Raw genomic sequence first — 17,334 nt, forward strand, 5'->3', positions numbered from 1 at the left:
GGCGGGGCACCCGGAGCTCGCCGGAGACCCCCCGGAAGTCAGCCGCTCGTGGCGCGAGCCTGACGCAAGCCGGGCGCTCTGGCGGGGGCGACGAGGCCGCTCTCTATGGTGGCCGGGACGATGCTGTGGCGGCTGCTGTGGAGCCTCGGCCGGGGAGGTGCGTCCCGCCTCGGGGCGGAGGGAGGGCGCGGCGGGGGCCTCTCGCCCCTCTCCTCATCTCTGTCTCTTTCTCTCCCGTGCGCAGTGAGGCTCCCCGGAGGAGGGGGAGGAGGCGGCGGCGGCACCGTCGCCCTCTACCGCCACCGGCCTGTGGGCCCGGCCCGGCCCTGTGACGGAGACCCCTCGCCGACCGAGGACAGGTGAGGCGCCGAGACCCCGCCGCACCTGCAGCCGCGCTCTCCGTGGGGGGGGGGGGCTGTCATTGCCGTTATCACTGTTATTTATTGGGGCTTGTGAGCCGCTTCGTCTTGCCCACAAGCAGAGGCAGGAAAAATAAAGCACCAAGCAGGGCTGACAGGAAGAACCCCACCTGCTTCTGAAAAGGGCGAAGGGCTGCCCAGGGAAACGATGGCGCCAGGTGAGCCTCCCTGGGTTACCTGCGCAGGTGTAAACGACAACCCCCTCCCCCAGGCCTTGAAAGTTCCCTTGTTCAGGGAAGTTTTTAATGTATGATATTTTAGTGTTTTTTGGTTTCTATGGAAGCCGCCCAGAGTGGCTGGGGAAACCCAGCCAGATGGGCGGGGTACAAATAATAAATTATTATTATTATTATTATTAAAAGTTGCTGGATCAGCTTCGTCCCTTACGTTAATTCAACGAGAAGAACCTGTAATTGGATTTCAAATTAAACATGCAATTAATTGGTCACTCTTTTGCATTTTATTGGGTTATCGTCTTTCTTAGCGGGCCATGCAAACCACAGGGGCTCCCAAAAAGTTTGGGAAACAGCCAATAAACCTTTGGCTGTTACACAGAGACTTCAGATAGAGAGCAGCATCAGAAACAACGGCAGGCATGGCTGTGTGGAAAGAAGTGAAGTGCTGTCGTTTCCTTTTAATCAGACTTTGCTCCTGTGTGGGTGGATTTTGAAAAGGCAGTGAAAGTAGAAAAATAACGAGATTTATCCTTGCTTGCAATCTGAAACATGTTTTGGGTTGGATCGCTTGTGGGAATCTAAAACAATCACTGACAGAAAGAGAATCCCTTTCCTGTATAGTCAGGTACTATATCAGTGGGGCGAAAGGAGAAATAAAGAACAGCGGCAATTTTCTTGTTTATTTCCCCAACAATATATATATATATAAAATAGTAAAACGAAAACCTTCTGAAATTGGACTACATAACTGGCAATCATTTATTACTGTACAGTAACCATTCATGGCTGAAATAAAGTTATAAAGCATGAATTTTGTGCTTTATAACTTTAGACTACATTTGGATTGGTAAGAACAATTGTTACTATTCTAAGTGCAAAAGAAATGATGGAAATCCATACAGTGGTATTTTGGTTTGCATACGTCTTGGTTTGCATACGTTTTGGATTACTAACACATCAAACCTGGAAGTGCATGTCCCGGTTTGCAATCTTTTTTTGGATTACAACCCACGGGGGGGTGGATTACGAATAAATTATTTTTGGAGGTCCCATTGGTGAAAGCGCTCCTTGAGTTACAACCTGTTTTGCTTTACAAACAGACCTCCGGAACGGATTATGGTTGTAAACCAAGGTACCACTGTATTTTTGCAAATTTTCTTTTTAAATGGTATCACAGCTGTGGCCTTAATAAAAACAAATTGGCTAGAAATGATGGCATAGAATTGTGATTTGCTATAGTGAGGATCATAATAAGAAATGTATACCGTATTTTTTGCACCATAACACTCACTTTTTTCCTCCTAGAAAGTAAGGGGAAATGTCTGTGCGTGTTATGGAGGAAATTCCTATGGGTGGCATGCCTACAGATTTTCCTCCTCTAAAAACTACGTGCGTGTTATGGTTGGGTGCGTGTTATAGAGCGAAAAATACAGTAATTTTCGTTCGTTCGTTCGTTGGTTCATTCGTTGAAGGAGACCTAGCTGACCAAGATTGACCCACAGGCCAGAAGTTTCTCACCCCTGGCCTAAACTGACACCTCACAGCAAGCCCAGAATCTGGGCAAAACCAGGCCATAAGGCAGAAATGGGACTCTCCCCACACCACACCCCCTGGCTAGAATGTGTCCTTGGATTTTGATCATGCTTCTTGGATGGAGGATAGAGAGGGATGTCTGAGTGTATGTAAATACAAGTCTACTATACAACCTTAAAGTTAAAGTTTGTTGCTCTAATTTTGCACTGGTATTTCCCCCCCCCCCCGGAATGCTAGCTTAAAAAGAATTCATTTCTCAGTCTGAAAACAGGTTCTCCATCCCAGCCCTAACCTTGGCTCTTTTCAGCATTAGTTCTGTCCTGCGATATTCAAGATGGGTGGCAGCTCAAGCAGTTGTCCAGAAGAAGAGTTCTTGTTTGCCTGAGGCTACATTCTTTAAAGCAGATTTCCAGTGTGCTTAAAGGGAAATATGTGCAATTTATATTCTCAGCATGTGATTGTAATGATCAAAGCCATTTTTTCTCTGGAACAAGACTTTCAAGCTCATGCTCATTTTTCAGAGCTCATTGGCTTTGGTTGCAAAACTGTACAAATAAAGGGCTTTAGAAACTGCAAAGTTTATTCACCCTGGGGTTCTTTTTGTGGGGTGCGGAGCAGGGAAACCTTAGCTATTTCAGAGGGAGGTCTTTTCACATGAGGGCTCTTCAATAGAGTGTTTGCTACCTTCACCTTAGTGTAGTCAAATTTTGGCAACTGTAAAGTGATCAGGAAATATTGCTCACTGCAGACACATAGATTATCAATATAGCTTTGGCAAGGATTATGTTATTTTAATATCTTTGGGAGTCTTATGGAAATAAAGCTTTGAGCTTCTTGTTGCCTGTGCTTTTATGACTTCTGGTCTGCCCAGCTCCACATTACAGGTGTTTCAAAGATGAATTTTGGGCATAGTTATAGTTAAGGGTGGGTTGGGGGAGCTAATGTGCCTTGGAAGAGGGCCAGGTCTCTTCTTTCTCTTACTTCAACCCTCCACCTTGTTGTGTTGTATCAGTTTTAAGCTCATAGAATTGTGCCTGCAAGCATGATATTCTGCCCCAACAAGACATGGGTCCAATTAGGAAACTCTCAAATAGGAAATGTACATTTTCCTCAATTTTTGTTCAACCCAATTTGTAATAATATTAAACACATACACACAATGCTCTTTTGACATTTGGAAAAAATGGCAGAAAAAATACTGTTCGTATATTAGCCACTAATGCCCGTGAAGTACTATTCTAAAGCTAATGACCTCTCTATTAAGAATACATTATTTTGACAACCAAAGGGTTATTGTTTGAAATATTTTTACCAAAATCCATGCCCAATCTCAAGAAAGCAATTAACCTTGGCGTTAAGGAACCTTACCTGTAAGATGGCTTCATGTTTATCAACTTTTAGATCTATTGCAAGACCCTGTAGTCCACTCTCATGCCATTCATCTGTTCTCCTAATGGAAAGGTATTTGTGGTAGCAATGTTTAAGAGCTTACTGAATTTGTATTATGAGATTTTAAACAAGTTTAAAATCTAATTGGGAGATGAACCTGAGGGAAACCAAAGATGAAGCTGCCTGGTCAGGAATGTGGGGAGAAGGCCCCTTTAAATCTAACACTGTTCTTACAAGGGAACAGGCATTAAAAATCACTCATAAATGGTATTTTTCACTGGTCAATTTTTCCGGTTTCTCTTTGGAGTCCTACCATTTGTGCTGGAGAGAATACAGTCAACAGCGCACATATGTGGTGGGAATGTCCAAAACAACAAATACGGTTTGAGATATAAGTAAACATTTTAAAAATTATTAAAGACCATATTCAGTTTTCTCCAAAACTTGCTTTACTCTGGATATTTGAAGGAATAAATGAGGACATTAAATCCAAAGAACTGCATACCTTCCTGATTTCTTGCAGCAAGACTGTCTAACTCAATGCTGGAAGACACTTTTGATTTCAATATTACAAACTAGTGGAATAAGATTTGGAACTTTGCTCTTCAGGAAAATAATAATAATTTAATAACAATAGTTTTATTATTTATACCCTGCCCATCTGGCTGGGTTTTCCCAGCCACTCTAGGTGGCTTCCATCACATATAAGAACAAAAGATGTCAAACATTTCAAAAAAGCCAAGACGGCATTTCAGATTCCTAAAGGGAAAGGTAGAACCAGGCTCCTTCATGACAGACTTTGTTAAAACCCATCAAATACATCCACCTGTTCCTTCGGCAGTTACGGACCTCTGGGTCAAGTAACTTGCTCCATACTCACCTTGGCTGGAAGAAACGCAACCATAATCCTTCTCAACATAATCCTTTGACCCTCAACTTCTTAGTTGTCAGCTTAACCGCACTGATCCTTTATATAATAGTATAGCAATATTATGAACAATTGTTATTGCCCTATGCCTCATGTTTGTTTTTCTGTTAATGTATATGCAGAATATTAGTTTTGAAACTTAATAAATAAAAAACAGCTATGCCTGCCAGCTTTCCTTGGAAAACAGTGCCCACTGTCACTACGCAATTCTTTTGTAGCCAGAGGAACTGGTCATGTCATTCCAGTTCTTTTTCCATCGCTACTTCTACGCATACACTCAGCAAGGAGCTGTGGCCAGTCCTGGCTCTGATGAGTGTACCTGCATTATATATCTGTTTTCAAGCAGCTCCCCATTAACGCTTTATATTTTTAGGTGTGCATTTTATTTTATTTTTTAAAGTGATGAGTTCTGAAAGTGGTTTGTGTCAGTGACCCTATTAGAATATTGCTTTGATGTGGACGCTGGTGCATGTTCTCAGATTAGCACCCCATGCTCCAAGCATAGCCTAAGTCCCACTGCCTCCCTGAATCCCTGAGGCACTTGGGACAGCCATTACTGATACAGATTTAATAACACTGCAGTTCATTACATGGTCACAGGTTATTAAACAGAGAAGACTGAGGAATTAGATTTCAAGACTTTAATAATGCTCCAAATGATAGATGTAAACCATAAAATAAGCTGCAATACAATATTCCCTCATCTTACATGGGACTCAGATCCAAGGGTTTCACACAGCACTATTTTTCTAGAAAAAGAGGTGCTGGAACTCACCATGAATGCCTCCCTTGTTCTCCTATAATGGCAGTGCTGCCCACCTGAGAGGTGCCAGAACTGAGTTCTGGTGAGTTCCGGCTGAAAGAGAAACCTGGTTACATCAAGTCCTTGGATCTGCCCCATGGCTTGTGAGTAAGGAGGTGGGAAGAGAGCATCCCCAGCACTCCCAGATCTGGCACACTGAGTGGGCCTTGCTCAGCAAGCAAAGCATAGAGCTTTAAAACTTTTTTCACACTGGGTTGCCAAAGCAGACCTGGTGCTAAAATAGCTTTTAAGATCTCCGTCTTGCTTGTGGAGCAAGGACTGCTTGGTGTGCTGGCATGAGATCCCCCTCAAAAGTCAGATTGTCCCATGAGATCTTGTGAGAGTATTCCAAAGTTGGTGTGCCAAGTGGACCCAGTTCAGAGAGATCTTTTAAGCTACCTGCCTTCCTTTGAACTTCACCTGTGTGGTTTAAACCAGTCTGCCTTCAACAGCGTATTGTTGAGATCGCATGAGTCAAATGCATGCAAAGTGAAGGATTACTGTTCTTGGATTTCTCAGTTAAACAGAACTTCACCCTTATCCCTTTGGGGTTTCGAGTGGAACATTGCACATGCAGGGACAGTTTTTCCAGGCCTGCACTTGAGTCCATGCCTTCCTGTCTCACCTGCAGGATACTGTCCTAGGTGTGGGGATTACTGTCTGTGGGAGACACTGCTCCCAGCTGTTGGTAGAGCACAGAGTGTTAAAGCAATACATTTTGGTCAAGACACAGTATTCACATATAGCACAGTGTTGAGAAGTAAGTGGTGTGTGTGCACGCACAACTGCATGCCTCTGTGTGTTTGTGTATATATAGGCAACTCTGATTCACAGGTGTTCAAGGCATGTGCAACTGCACACGGGCAGCTGCAGAAACAATACCTTGTGGCATGGTTGCTGCCTTTCTTTGTTTACCTCTGTGGGGTACTTTCTTCCCGTTGTGGAGGTGGAGTGGGAGTTGCTGTTGAATATTTGTGTCTAGAGTTCCAAGGCAAGGTACACGTCTGGGTTCTAGTTAAAGGAGTGTTAGCTATGTGCTCTGACAGGCTGCTTTGTGCAGAGTGCCCTTTCTCCCTACATACCATCACCCTTGGGTGTTCTAAGTGTGCACACCCTGAGGCAAGAAAGTAATAGCTCCAGCATTTGAGTTATTTAGATTTGCAATCTAAAATCCAAAAAAAATTTCATCATCCTCTAGAAATCTGCATTTTGCTGCAGCTTGAATTACATCCATGCTGGAGAGGCAGAACACAACCAGCATCAGGCTTACACAAGTTCACAGATGGAACCATGTCCTCAACTCAAACGTCACTACACATTGGACACTTGCCCAGAGCTTCCAGTGCTATTGTTCTGGATCCACCTAACACTAAATCGAAGCAAACATAGGGTGAATAGTTCATAGGGGCAAAAAGAAAATTGTTCAGTTAACTTTTCTACCTCTTCTTACATACAGGAGAAACCTAGATGAATATTAATATGAAAACTGGGTGGCGGGTAACCCCGTCCGCAAAAAAAGGTGGTGTCTGAGTGTAGATTTTGGAGTAGGTCACACATAGCCTTTTCTCCAAAGCTTTGGTGCAGGCTGAATTAAATGCAAGCTTATTTTTCTGGTTTCCATACCGTTTTCTTTTCTTGTCCTTCTTTCTGAAGCCGGCATAGTAGGCAGCAGCAGCACAGAAGTTGTGGATGTGGGAACCTCTTGCATCACTGCACATCCTTCACCTTGGTAAGTAGGCCTGGGATGACTGCATGGAAGAAGAGAGTGGTCGCTTTGGGGGCAGAAGTCTTTATAATAGGAACAGAGTTGTATCTAGCCTTTAACAAAGCTGTTCTGATAGTCCCTAATCCTTGCTCTCCTTTGTTAGAGTGCATTGGCTGTTCTTGCTGTGGAGTTGGTGAAGCATGTTCGAAGGCTGAGCTCTGTGCAACCAGGTGGAGGAGATGTTGGGTTTTACCAACTGGAGGGTCATCTTGCTGTTTTGCCCCAAAGTCAACATTCAGGTAAGCTTGCTAGGGAATAGCACAGTTGAGTCTAGAGCATCATGTGCTGGGAAGAATACACTGCGCGCGCACACACACGCACACACACACTCTTCAGCTCTATGTAATGCACTTGAAACTCCAGCAGCAAAATTGTATCAGAATTGTAAAGACTCCTAGATGTTTGAAGATCTCTCTTTGTAAAATAGGGACTGAGACAGCATCCTATGTACTTTTAATATGTTTCCTCTCCTTCAGTCCCTCCCACAGCCCCTTCTGCTTGCTCCAGTGGGAAAGAGGAACAACATTTCTTCGTGGGAGACGACTCCAGCTATGCACCAAAGAATCCATCTAGCAAAACTTCACAGCCAAAACAATATCAACATGTTTCAGAAACAGGTACAGATCTTGATTTTAGAATGCAAAGACACGTCAGAAGGCATGGGGTAGTGGCCAGCTGCAAACGAGGACAGGCAAATCAGCAAGTCTTGCAAGCAGCCTGTTCTGAGGCAGAAGCCTGGAGAGAATTTGGCTTGGGACATGGTTGCCTGAGATGTCTCTGGTTAAACAGGAGATTCTCTTGTGGGCTTTCCAATCAGTAGCTGCTTTATGGAACTTTCCAGTCAAGTACCTTGTGTTTCAAAAGCATTTGTTATTATTTGGGTTGTTAAATAATGGGGACGACAGGTTAGAATGAATATATCACCCTTATTTTCATACTTTTAATGAAAGGAGAAAGTGGGACTTAAAAATGTCTATAAAAAGAGGAAGTTTAAACAAACTGATGAGCAACATAGTCATCAATAAACTATTAGTAACACAAATAGCTGCAAATTAAGAAGAAAAATTGTTTACATTATGGTAATTACCTTCTGGCCATAGGTGAAAGGGAATATTAAAATATATTTGGGGTTCTTGTAATCAACAGGTATTTGGGTCATTACAGAATCTCTACAATTCAGTAGAGAGAGTGGGTATAGCTGTACAGTAGCCTTGTGGCTAATGTGAGAGAAATCCTGTTTCTATGAACCAGTGAAGTTTCCTTACTAATTACTGTTTAGCCCAGTACTGTCTTCTCCAGGTGGCAACTGTGTTCCAAGGTTTCTGCAATAGCAATTTCCATCCCTCCTCTAAGATCCAGGGGTTGAACCTGGGACTGCTATATGCAAAGCATGTGTTCTTACACTAAGGTAATGTGGAGGCGCAGGAGCGTGCCCATCTAATCACACAACTGCTAGTAAGGAACCCCCTTATTAACCACAGGTTTCATCCCAGTCTGGTGAGCTTTTGTGGAGACAGGCAGCAGTATAGGCCTAGGTATAGTGCTGTACCTGACTGGGCTCGCCTGCTTCTGTCCAATTGTGTCACAGATTCTTGGTCCTTATTCCACTTTCATGCCACAGGTTGCTACCCATGCTATGCAAAGAACGGTTCTGGCCAAATTATTTATTTGACTGAGTTCTCAAAGATGACCAGGATGACTGTTGAGTCAGAATAGACCCATTTAAATTCATGGATAAGGTTGAGTTAAACCTGTTAATTTCAGTGGGTTTATTCAGAGTGAAAGTTAGTTGAAGGGACGTAGAAGAGAGCTGTCCGCTGTAAGGCATATCACAAAATATTGCTGATTTAACAGAAGAGTAGGAGGGGAAGCTGCAACTTCCAGGCCTGTGCAACCAGAACTATGGCAGGGAAGGCAACTCGGTGTTGAGGCCCAGACGGTCATTGCCTTATCTTTTTTTTGTTTTTTTGCAGGGGACATCCTCTTCCTATCCAGCACAGGTCCTGAACCAGACTCGTGCCTATTACGCTTGCAGGTAATTCCTCTTTTCTTTTTGTGGGACTTGACTTTTAGCATGAATTTAGCTCAGAGTTTCTAAAGTAAGAGATAATGAGCTAGGGAAGGGTCTTTAATTTTTCGAAAGCATGAACACACTCTCTGCATAACCTTGATACCACTTGCCGTATTAGTATCATGCGGATTTCATGTACATTTTGGTATACTTCAGGGACACCCGTGATAGCTTTGAGACCAACTAAATTCAGGGTAGAAGCAAAGGCACATATTTTAATGTTTGCTTTGGAACTCCTACCTTGACATGATTGTACAATGAGAGTAAGAAATGGATATGCCTACGTAGATTGAGCTATAAGGCAACACAGTCTTGGGCCATGATCACTAGCACCACCCCAGGTGAAAAATCTTGGCTTGTTTACTGAAGCGGTATTGTCCACGTTTCCTTTTGTTACCCAGAATTTGCAGGTATACCTTGTCTCTTGAAATGTGCCAAACATTGAGACAGCTCACTTAATGCAAACTGTATACATTGACATAAAAAGTGTTTAAAGATTTTGGCTTGACTCATCTGACAACAGTTGGTTGATGTGCAGTCACACAATGTGCATGTTCCAACTGTTCAGGGGATAAAGCTAGCAACAGAACATTCTCCAGCTTCTGTGAAAGAAGAAGAAAATACCAACTTTGGCGGGGATTAAAATTCCTATGCCTTCCCCATTCTGGCACTCTCCAGATGGTTTGGACTTCAGTGTCCATCAGCCCCAGCCAGCATGGCCCATGGTCCAAGATTATGCAAGTTTTAGTCTAAAACATGTGAAGGGCACCACATTGGGGAAGGCTGCCCAGAAACAGTGAGGAGAGATTCAGAATGGAGCAGAGCCTCAGAAGGAGGCTGAGTAGTTAGTACAGGCTTCCTCAAACTCAGCCCTCCAGATGTTTTGAGACTACAATTCCCATCATCCCTGACCACTGGTCCTACTAGCTAGGGATCATGGGAGTTGTAGGCCAAACACATCTGGAGGGCTGAGTTTGAGGAAGCCTGAGTTAGTGTGATGAGATACAGGAACCCAAGGGAAGGATAGGTGAAAGAGACTGAAACCTTTAAAAAAGCAGGACAGAGAAGACCAAGTGGTATCTGATAAGAAGGTGGAAAGCTCACATGGCTGTACAGATAGAAGAAGCTATATGGGAATAGCAGGAAGTAGGCTTGTGCAGGTAAGGAGAATATCTAACAGAGAGTGGTGGTGTCTCATCTAAGTGGTATCAAGTAGATGTGGGCTGAAAAACAGAGACTTGGGGAAATGATGGTGTCACAACCGAGATTGGAGATGGAACTGGATAGTGAACTTTAAACAACAGCCTTGCTGTGTCTGCCAGGTTGTTCAGGCCTGAGACACATGGTTCGGGAATTTTTCACCTAGTGCCTTACTAGGATTTCCAGTTTTACTAAAATCATGTTTAAAGATACAAGATGCATTTTAATCATGACTGTAGAAGTTTGGATTGATGAAAGAGGCAAGGAGAGTAAGGCTGGGGCAAGAGCTCACACAGTGCTGTGGCTGTGTACTCTTGAATTCAGGTTGTTGTCATTATTATTGTTGTTGTTGTTGTTGTTGTTGTTGTTACAATGGTACCTTGGTTTACAACCATAATCCGTTCCGGAGATCCGTTTGTAAACCAGAACAAGTTGTAACCCAAAGCACGATTTCGCCAATGGGGCCTCCAAAAAATTGTTGTTTGTAAGCCAAAAAAAATGGGTTGTGATCCAAAAAAAGGTTGCAAACCAGGACACGCACTTCCGGGTTTGACGTGTTTGTAATCCAAAACGTATGCAAACCAAGGTACCACTGTATTATTATTTCCTGCAGCATGTTGCACTCAAAATACCATACAAAAGGAAAATACGGGCAATGACCGATTAACACGCGTCTGAATGATGCGCAATCATGCACATGTGAACGATGCCAAACCTGGAAGTGACCCCAAAAGTCTCTAAACACTTCACTAAAAGGGTGGGATGGGGGCAGGGCAGGGTAGAACGGGGGTTACTTACCCACACTCCACCGGTGCTCACAGGGGCCAGGGACAGGTGGGTAATTTCTGGATCCAAATCTGGAAGCACACTTTTCATGCCAGAGGGCTGCATTCACATCTTTTGTATTATTATCAAGCCAGGCTTTATAGCTTCTGATACAAAAGCATTTTTAATTTTCCATAAGGAAGGACTAACCCATCTTGTTTTCTGGCAACAGTCCTTCCTGCCTCTTAATCCCGACAAGATGAAGAGTATCCTGTAATATATACTTCTGCCATCTGATGGCACCAAATCATTCCAGTACTGAAATTGCTGACTCTGTAGATTTGCTAAAGATTCACTGAAAAAATAAAACACTTACTTGGCTTCAGTAAAATTAGCATGTGCTAACTTTCTGAAATCTTCTTTTAAAGTGTTGACTTTAATGTCAAGAAATAAGGGATATACTGAAGAGTTAAGAGGGCAAAAAACCATTGTGTATACTTCACTTAAAAAGCCCTCTAAACATCTGACAGGAAGTGAAATAGCTATGTTGTATCTGATTATTAGAGATTCTCCAAATGTTCATTGCTGGTACTAGATTGAGAGAGGCTGGACTCAGTGAACCCTGTGATCAAGCAGAGCTGCTCTTGCTATAGCTGCATGTAAAGTCTTGAGTGCCAGTAAGTTATGAGTGCCACAGCTGTCAGGCTGAAACAGAAGGGAATAGTGTTAAAGGTGGAACTGCCTAGACCATCTCCCCACTAATGTGGTTTTCCAGGGCTTCCCCCACCACCACCCTGCCGCCTGATTTCTGTGACATGTTCCAAGTCTTCTCTTAGTAGATCCAGGGCATAGACCCCTGGGAAGAGGGATTGATTGAAGAACCACCGTGAGGGGAATAGAAGTCTCCTAGCAACTCTCAGCACCCTTAATGAACTATAGTTCCCAAGAATCTTTGAGGGAAATTCCTCCAGGGAATCTTGACTAAACACCCCAGATACAAAATTAGTTTGATCAAGACTTACAAGAAAGGGACATTTGTTTAAATGTAGGTCAGTTAACGCACAGACATGCAACCACAATTCAGTTCTGAAGCAAACTCCAAGAGCATGTTCTTCTACTACTGCAAATTTAGCATGCATTCTAGAAAAGTAGTACAGTTTATGTGTGTAAGCAATACCATTCTGTTCTACAATAACTGTGCAACAAACATGTAACATGATAAAGAAGGAATCTGTTCTGAAGAGATGGAGAATATGATTTAAAATGCATCATTTTGAGCTTTGGCATGTAGCCATTAAAAGTGCGGCCATATGTCATGAGATACATCTGAATGTATCTAAATTTCCAATTGAAAGAAAGGATAATGGCAATTTTGGATATTTTGAACTGATCTCTTACACTATATTTCTGTTGAGTTTTGAGTTCCCTCTTTCCATCTGGGGCCTATTCACATGGAGTTGGTATATTAGATTATTTGTAAAGAGTACCAAATTCACAGCCAGGATAGCATATTTCATGTCACCAAGGTCTGCAGTCCAAAGCAGTGTGAAAATGCCAGGACAGCCACTTGTGACATTTGTCAGTTCACACCTCTGAACTGCGGGGTCACTGCTATGGCAACATTCTGACCAGCAGTTTCCCAAAGCCCAGTGACAAGTCTACACTTCAGGAAATGACTCCACCTGTCCAGTCTCCTGCTGGAGGATATGATTATCAGTATATTAGTCTTGATATTCTCAGCAGTGATAGGAAATCAGACTTTGTGTTCAACACAAGTGGGAGAATGAAATAGTTTTTATCTGTCCACTTGCAAATTGCCGCAGTTGCTCCAGAAAACCATCCACTTCTTCCTCTCTTATTTTCGTGATCCTTCGGTTAAGAGCCATTAGGAAAGGACAGTCTTTTAATTCTCACTCCAAATGTCTGGTGACTGTAGGATTGCCACACAGTATGAGCATTTCTTTGGTACAGAACCTGGAACTAGCCCCCAAAACATCATAAAGATGTCACAGAAGGGGCGGAATGTGCGGGTTTGGAACATAACGCCTGCACAAAATGCGGATTCCTATATGTGAAATTGCATATAATGGGGAGCACCATCTAAAAAGCCAAACTCTGCCCCAAATCCACCAAACTCCATCACAATCATTTCTTCCAAACCTCCTTTCTCAAACGCATGTAGGTGGGGAAGATGCCTGTAATGTGAAAGCTAGTGCAAAGAGAGGATTGTCCACAGATGGGCAACCTATACACGGTTTTCATTTTTGCCTCTCCTGTGCAGGGTAATCTGGAAGAGGAGTCATCTGTTGGTGAAGCTGCTTCTCAAGTGCACCAGGTGTTTCAAGCCAGCATTTCCGTGGCATCAAACATCCTTGGTAACAGCTTATAGAGTTACTTATCCAGTCTTCGTCAGACAGGTCTTCTGTCTTCAACTGTGTCATAGACCTGACAGAGATACTAGAGGTTTAAGCCACTCACTTATGTTAAAAAGGGCAATGACTCAGGCCCAGAGAAAGGACTTATCTAGCACAGCGTTCTGTAGGTCCCTTTCCTTTCAGTTTTATGCAGCTTACTCAGCCCCCTAAGTATTCTGCATAGATTTATCTTGTAACATTTGCTGGGAGAGCAGAGCTGTTTGTTCTGGGATGCAGCAAAAACTCCCTCTTTGCCCCCCTTTTTATATGGCTAAACCTTTCCTTGGTCTTTGGTTAAATCACCTTAGCTTGCTCCATTCTCTTGGATGACCCAGTCTAACTTTGTAGAAGCCAGTTATCTTGTATACACCTCCCCCCGCTCCAGTACTTTCCCCATGAAAACCCACCCTTAACCACTGAATCAGAGCAAACAGCAATCCGCAGAAAACTCAGAATTGCCATTCGTTCCGCTTCAGCGTTAAAAGAGCAGGTTTCCGCAGGAAAAGCACTGGGGGGAGGGGGAGTGCTCAGACCTGGCACTTTAAAGCACAGACCTTCCTCTAGGAAGTGCAGCACAGAAGGGAGTGTGAATGAGCCCTGAGCATCGCAGCAGCAGGGAGAAACTCAAAAATCCTTCTGATGAGTCTTAAAATACAGTGGGAGCTTGAAATAATAACAAAGACAGTTAACATGCTGGGCTGGGCTGGGCTGGGGAGGGAATGAATTAATTAAAAACCATGATTTATAAACCTTTATACAGTTTTTTTGTGGGGAGGGGTTGCGGGGAAGAGGAGATGGAAGAATTAATAATGTGATTTGCACTGTCTTGAGGGGGGAAATGAATTAATTGGATGAAATGAATTAATTGCACTATCTTGAGGGAGAAATTGATTTATAAGAGTGGAAATAATAATTAATAAGTTTTCGCACGCTGTCCCTGGGGGGCGGGGATAATTTGTGCACTTTGGATTCAGTCATGGCCATTTTTGTGTGCAGTGCCGGATGGGTGGCCATGGGGGGGTAGGGAAGACCTGGGAAAAAGGTTCACCATAACGGCTCAATGGTTTGTGGCAATGATAGAGAGCATGTGTTGAATCCAGAAAGTCTCAGGTTCATTCCTCAGCAACCTACGTTTTCAAAGGGTCTCAAGTTAGAAGGCATTGGGGGGGGGGGTGTTTCTCACAGTGAAAACTGCTGTTGTTGAGAGTAGATACCAAGATGTAGATACCTAGATGTACCAAAGGTGTGACTTCATACGAAAGAGCTTCATAGGAGCTGTGCTTTAAGGTAGTTTCTTTCCATGTGTGCCTGGGTACATGAAATGACATGTGAAATATTTCCCATTTAAGTAAGAAAAAGCATTCATCCTGTGATGACTAGATAAGTAGGTGAGAGTGTGGTGCATTTGAACATTTTTTCACCAGAGTGCTTTTTTGCAACAGCATCCTATTTCACTATTGTCATGTCCTGCCTAGTTAAATAAGATAATAATAATAATAATAATAATTTATTATTTATACCCCGCCCATCTGGCTGGGCTTCCCCAGCCACTCTGGGCGGCTTCCAAAAGAATATTAAAATACTATAATACATCAAACATTAAAAGCTTCCCGAAACAGGGCTGCCTTCAGATGTCTTCTAAAAGCCTGGTAGTTGTTGTTCTCTTTGACATCTGGTGGGAGGGTGTTCCACAGGGAGGGCGCCACTACCGAGAAGGCCCTCTGCCTGGTTCCCTGTAACTTGGCTTCTTGCAATGAGGGAACCGCCAGAAGGCCCTCGGTGCTGGACCTCAGTGTCCGGGTAGAACGATGGGGGTGGAGACTAAAGGAAGACTTTGCAGAAGTTACATGACCAGCTGCTTGCTGCATAACTCTGTCCAATTTTATACTCCGTGCCACCTTAAGTACCTGAGTATGTACTGTTTTCTGTGTTTTTAGCTGTAAAACAGAGATAGTAGGACTTGTTGGATGTAGTGTAGTGCAGTGGGAACTTGTCTGAAAATGAATTTGAAGGTGCGTAACAGGAGGTACTGGAATCAGTACATTTTATATTGAATTGCCACTGCCTGCCTCATCTTCACTGCAGGATAGCCTCTGAATTAGTGAATAGTTTGAAGCATGAGTGTCCTCCTGAGGGTATTCTCTCTTTGATCATAGGTGCAATCACCATCTCAGGTTAGAATTTGGACCACTGTTTTTACATTATTTTCCCAGGGCTTGAGAACATGCATGACAAGCAGTGGGAAACGGCCTTTTCCTGCTTCAAGCTGGCTGCAGATCAGAACCACAGCAAAGCCCAGTTTAATGTGGGATTGTGCTACGAACACGGAAGAGGCACCAAGAAGAATGTGGCCAAGGTCCTCTATTCCCATTTGTTTCTTGGCTTGTGTGTTGCTGCTGTGCACAAGAGGGAAGGAGAGTGTGGGTGCAACTTCAGTGTGTGCCATATGTGTCGGGAGACATAATTTGTTTCTCTTTCTGAGTCAAAAGCTTTAACCCAGAGACCTGCAGTGGGATACTTGCTGCAGTTCATCACACACATTGGATTTGTATGTGAAAGTTCCGAGAGTCAATCCCCAGCATCTTCAGGTAGGGCTGGGAATGCTCCCTGCCTGAAACCCCTGAATTCAGCTTCCGGTCATTGTAGGGAATGCTCAGGTAGATGGTCTGACTCAGTAGAAGGCAGCTTCCTGTGTCCCTTCCTCAGATTTTCCCTGATAGTCTTCCCAGCTGATCCCAAGAGAGCATGGCTATCCCTGTAACACTCACTGTCATAAGAAACTAGCAACAAAACAGCTTTATGTGCGATGGCAGGCTAGAGTGGAGCATTTGCCATAACGATGGAGGTGGGGGTAGGGGGCAGCCACTCCAACTGCAGCAGTGACCCAGTTCATCTCCTGCTCCAGGCTGCCTGAGCTTCCTTTGTCAGGCTCTAGGCAGGAAATATCGGTCCTCCAAGTTGTGCCTTTTCCAAGTGTTCCAGTACAAGAGAAACTCATTTATTCAGTTACGAAGAATCTTCCATTATGCCGAAGCTCAAAGAGAACCTCAGTAGAGGTACTTAATGCCCACATTATAGCAGAGCCTCCAGTTGCATTATGCAACTTGTGCCTGCAGCTTAGTCAAAAGCTACCCTGTAAGGAGCCAATGTTTTCACACAGGAGAGCTAAAACATTCAGCAAGAGAGAGAAGGATGTCAGGGCTGTCCGAAGCAGTCTCCAGCTGCTGCCCCCTCCTCCCCCAGGCAGGTATTCCACTTTGTAGTAGTTCTTCCTTGCAATGGGGTTGGGGCTAACATGCCAGGCCACTTTCCTGCCAATCGTGCGTGGGACTGAAGCCAGCAGGGAGGGACAATTGCTTGTCTGGCAGGAGCACAGTTTATCGGATGTGTAGTAGTGTCCCTGTTCTCTGTTCTAGGCAGTCTTCTACTACCAGCGGGCTGCTCGCCAGGGACACCCCATGGCCCACCACCGCTACACTCAGTGTCTCCTCCGCCACTGCCCAAGAGCAGACAAGAAGGAAAATGTGCCCCAGGAAGCCGTGGGTTTGTTGGACGAAGGCGCTGCTGCTGGGCTGACAGAGGTGAACATCAGCTTGGAGAGATATGGCGTACCGTTCAGAAGTAGAAGTAGGCTGTCCATGGGTGACATGAGAATCCTTTTCTTTTGCCCTTTACAGTTTAGCTGTTTGGCATGCTTAGGTGAAGAGGTGCTCACCTGTTTCAGTCAAGGCATTTTAATGCAGGCTGCGCAACTATCCACTCCTCTTGCTTTCCATCTGGCCACAAACACAAGAGCCATGAGCTGCTATGCCTCTGTTTTTGCTAGGCTTTCTTTGTTCCTTGATAGCTATTCTTCAGTTCACTAGAACAAA

General features: G+C 43.9%; 1 protein-coding gene across 1 annotated transcript in view; it reads left to right on the forward strand.

Annotated features, from left to right (window-relative positions):
• DELE1 (DAP3 binding cell death enhancer 1) overlaps window positions 1-17,334 on the forward strand; it is an 18,869-nt gene continuing 1,535 nt past the window's right edge. The window contains exons 1-9 of the mRNA XM_082234529.1: window positions 1-157; window positions 245-359; window positions 6,901-6,976; window positions 7,116-7,251; window positions 7,489-7,629; window positions 8,986-9,047; window positions 13,330-13,423; window positions 15,676-15,818; window positions 16,879-17,043. Of these exons, the coding sequence (XP_082090655.1) occupies window positions 106-157; window positions 245-359; window positions 6,901-6,976; window positions 7,116-7,251; window positions 7,489-7,629; window positions 8,986-9,047; window positions 13,330-13,423; window positions 15,676-15,818; window positions 16,879-17,043 (984 nt within the window). The 5' untranslated portion in view covers window positions 1-105. The remainder of the gene's footprint in view (window positions 158-244; window positions 360-6,900; window positions 6,977-7,115; window positions 7,252-7,488; window positions 7,630-8,985; window positions 9,048-13,329; window positions 13,424-15,675; window positions 15,819-16,878; window positions 17,044-17,334) is intronic.

This window comes from Podarcis vaucheri (assembly GCF_965113315.1).
Source record: "Podarcis vaucheri genome assembly, chromosome: 8".
Taxonomy (NCBI): domain Eukaryota; kingdom Metazoa; phylum Chordata; class Lepidosauria; order Squamata; family Lacertidae; genus Podarcis; species Podarcis vaucheri.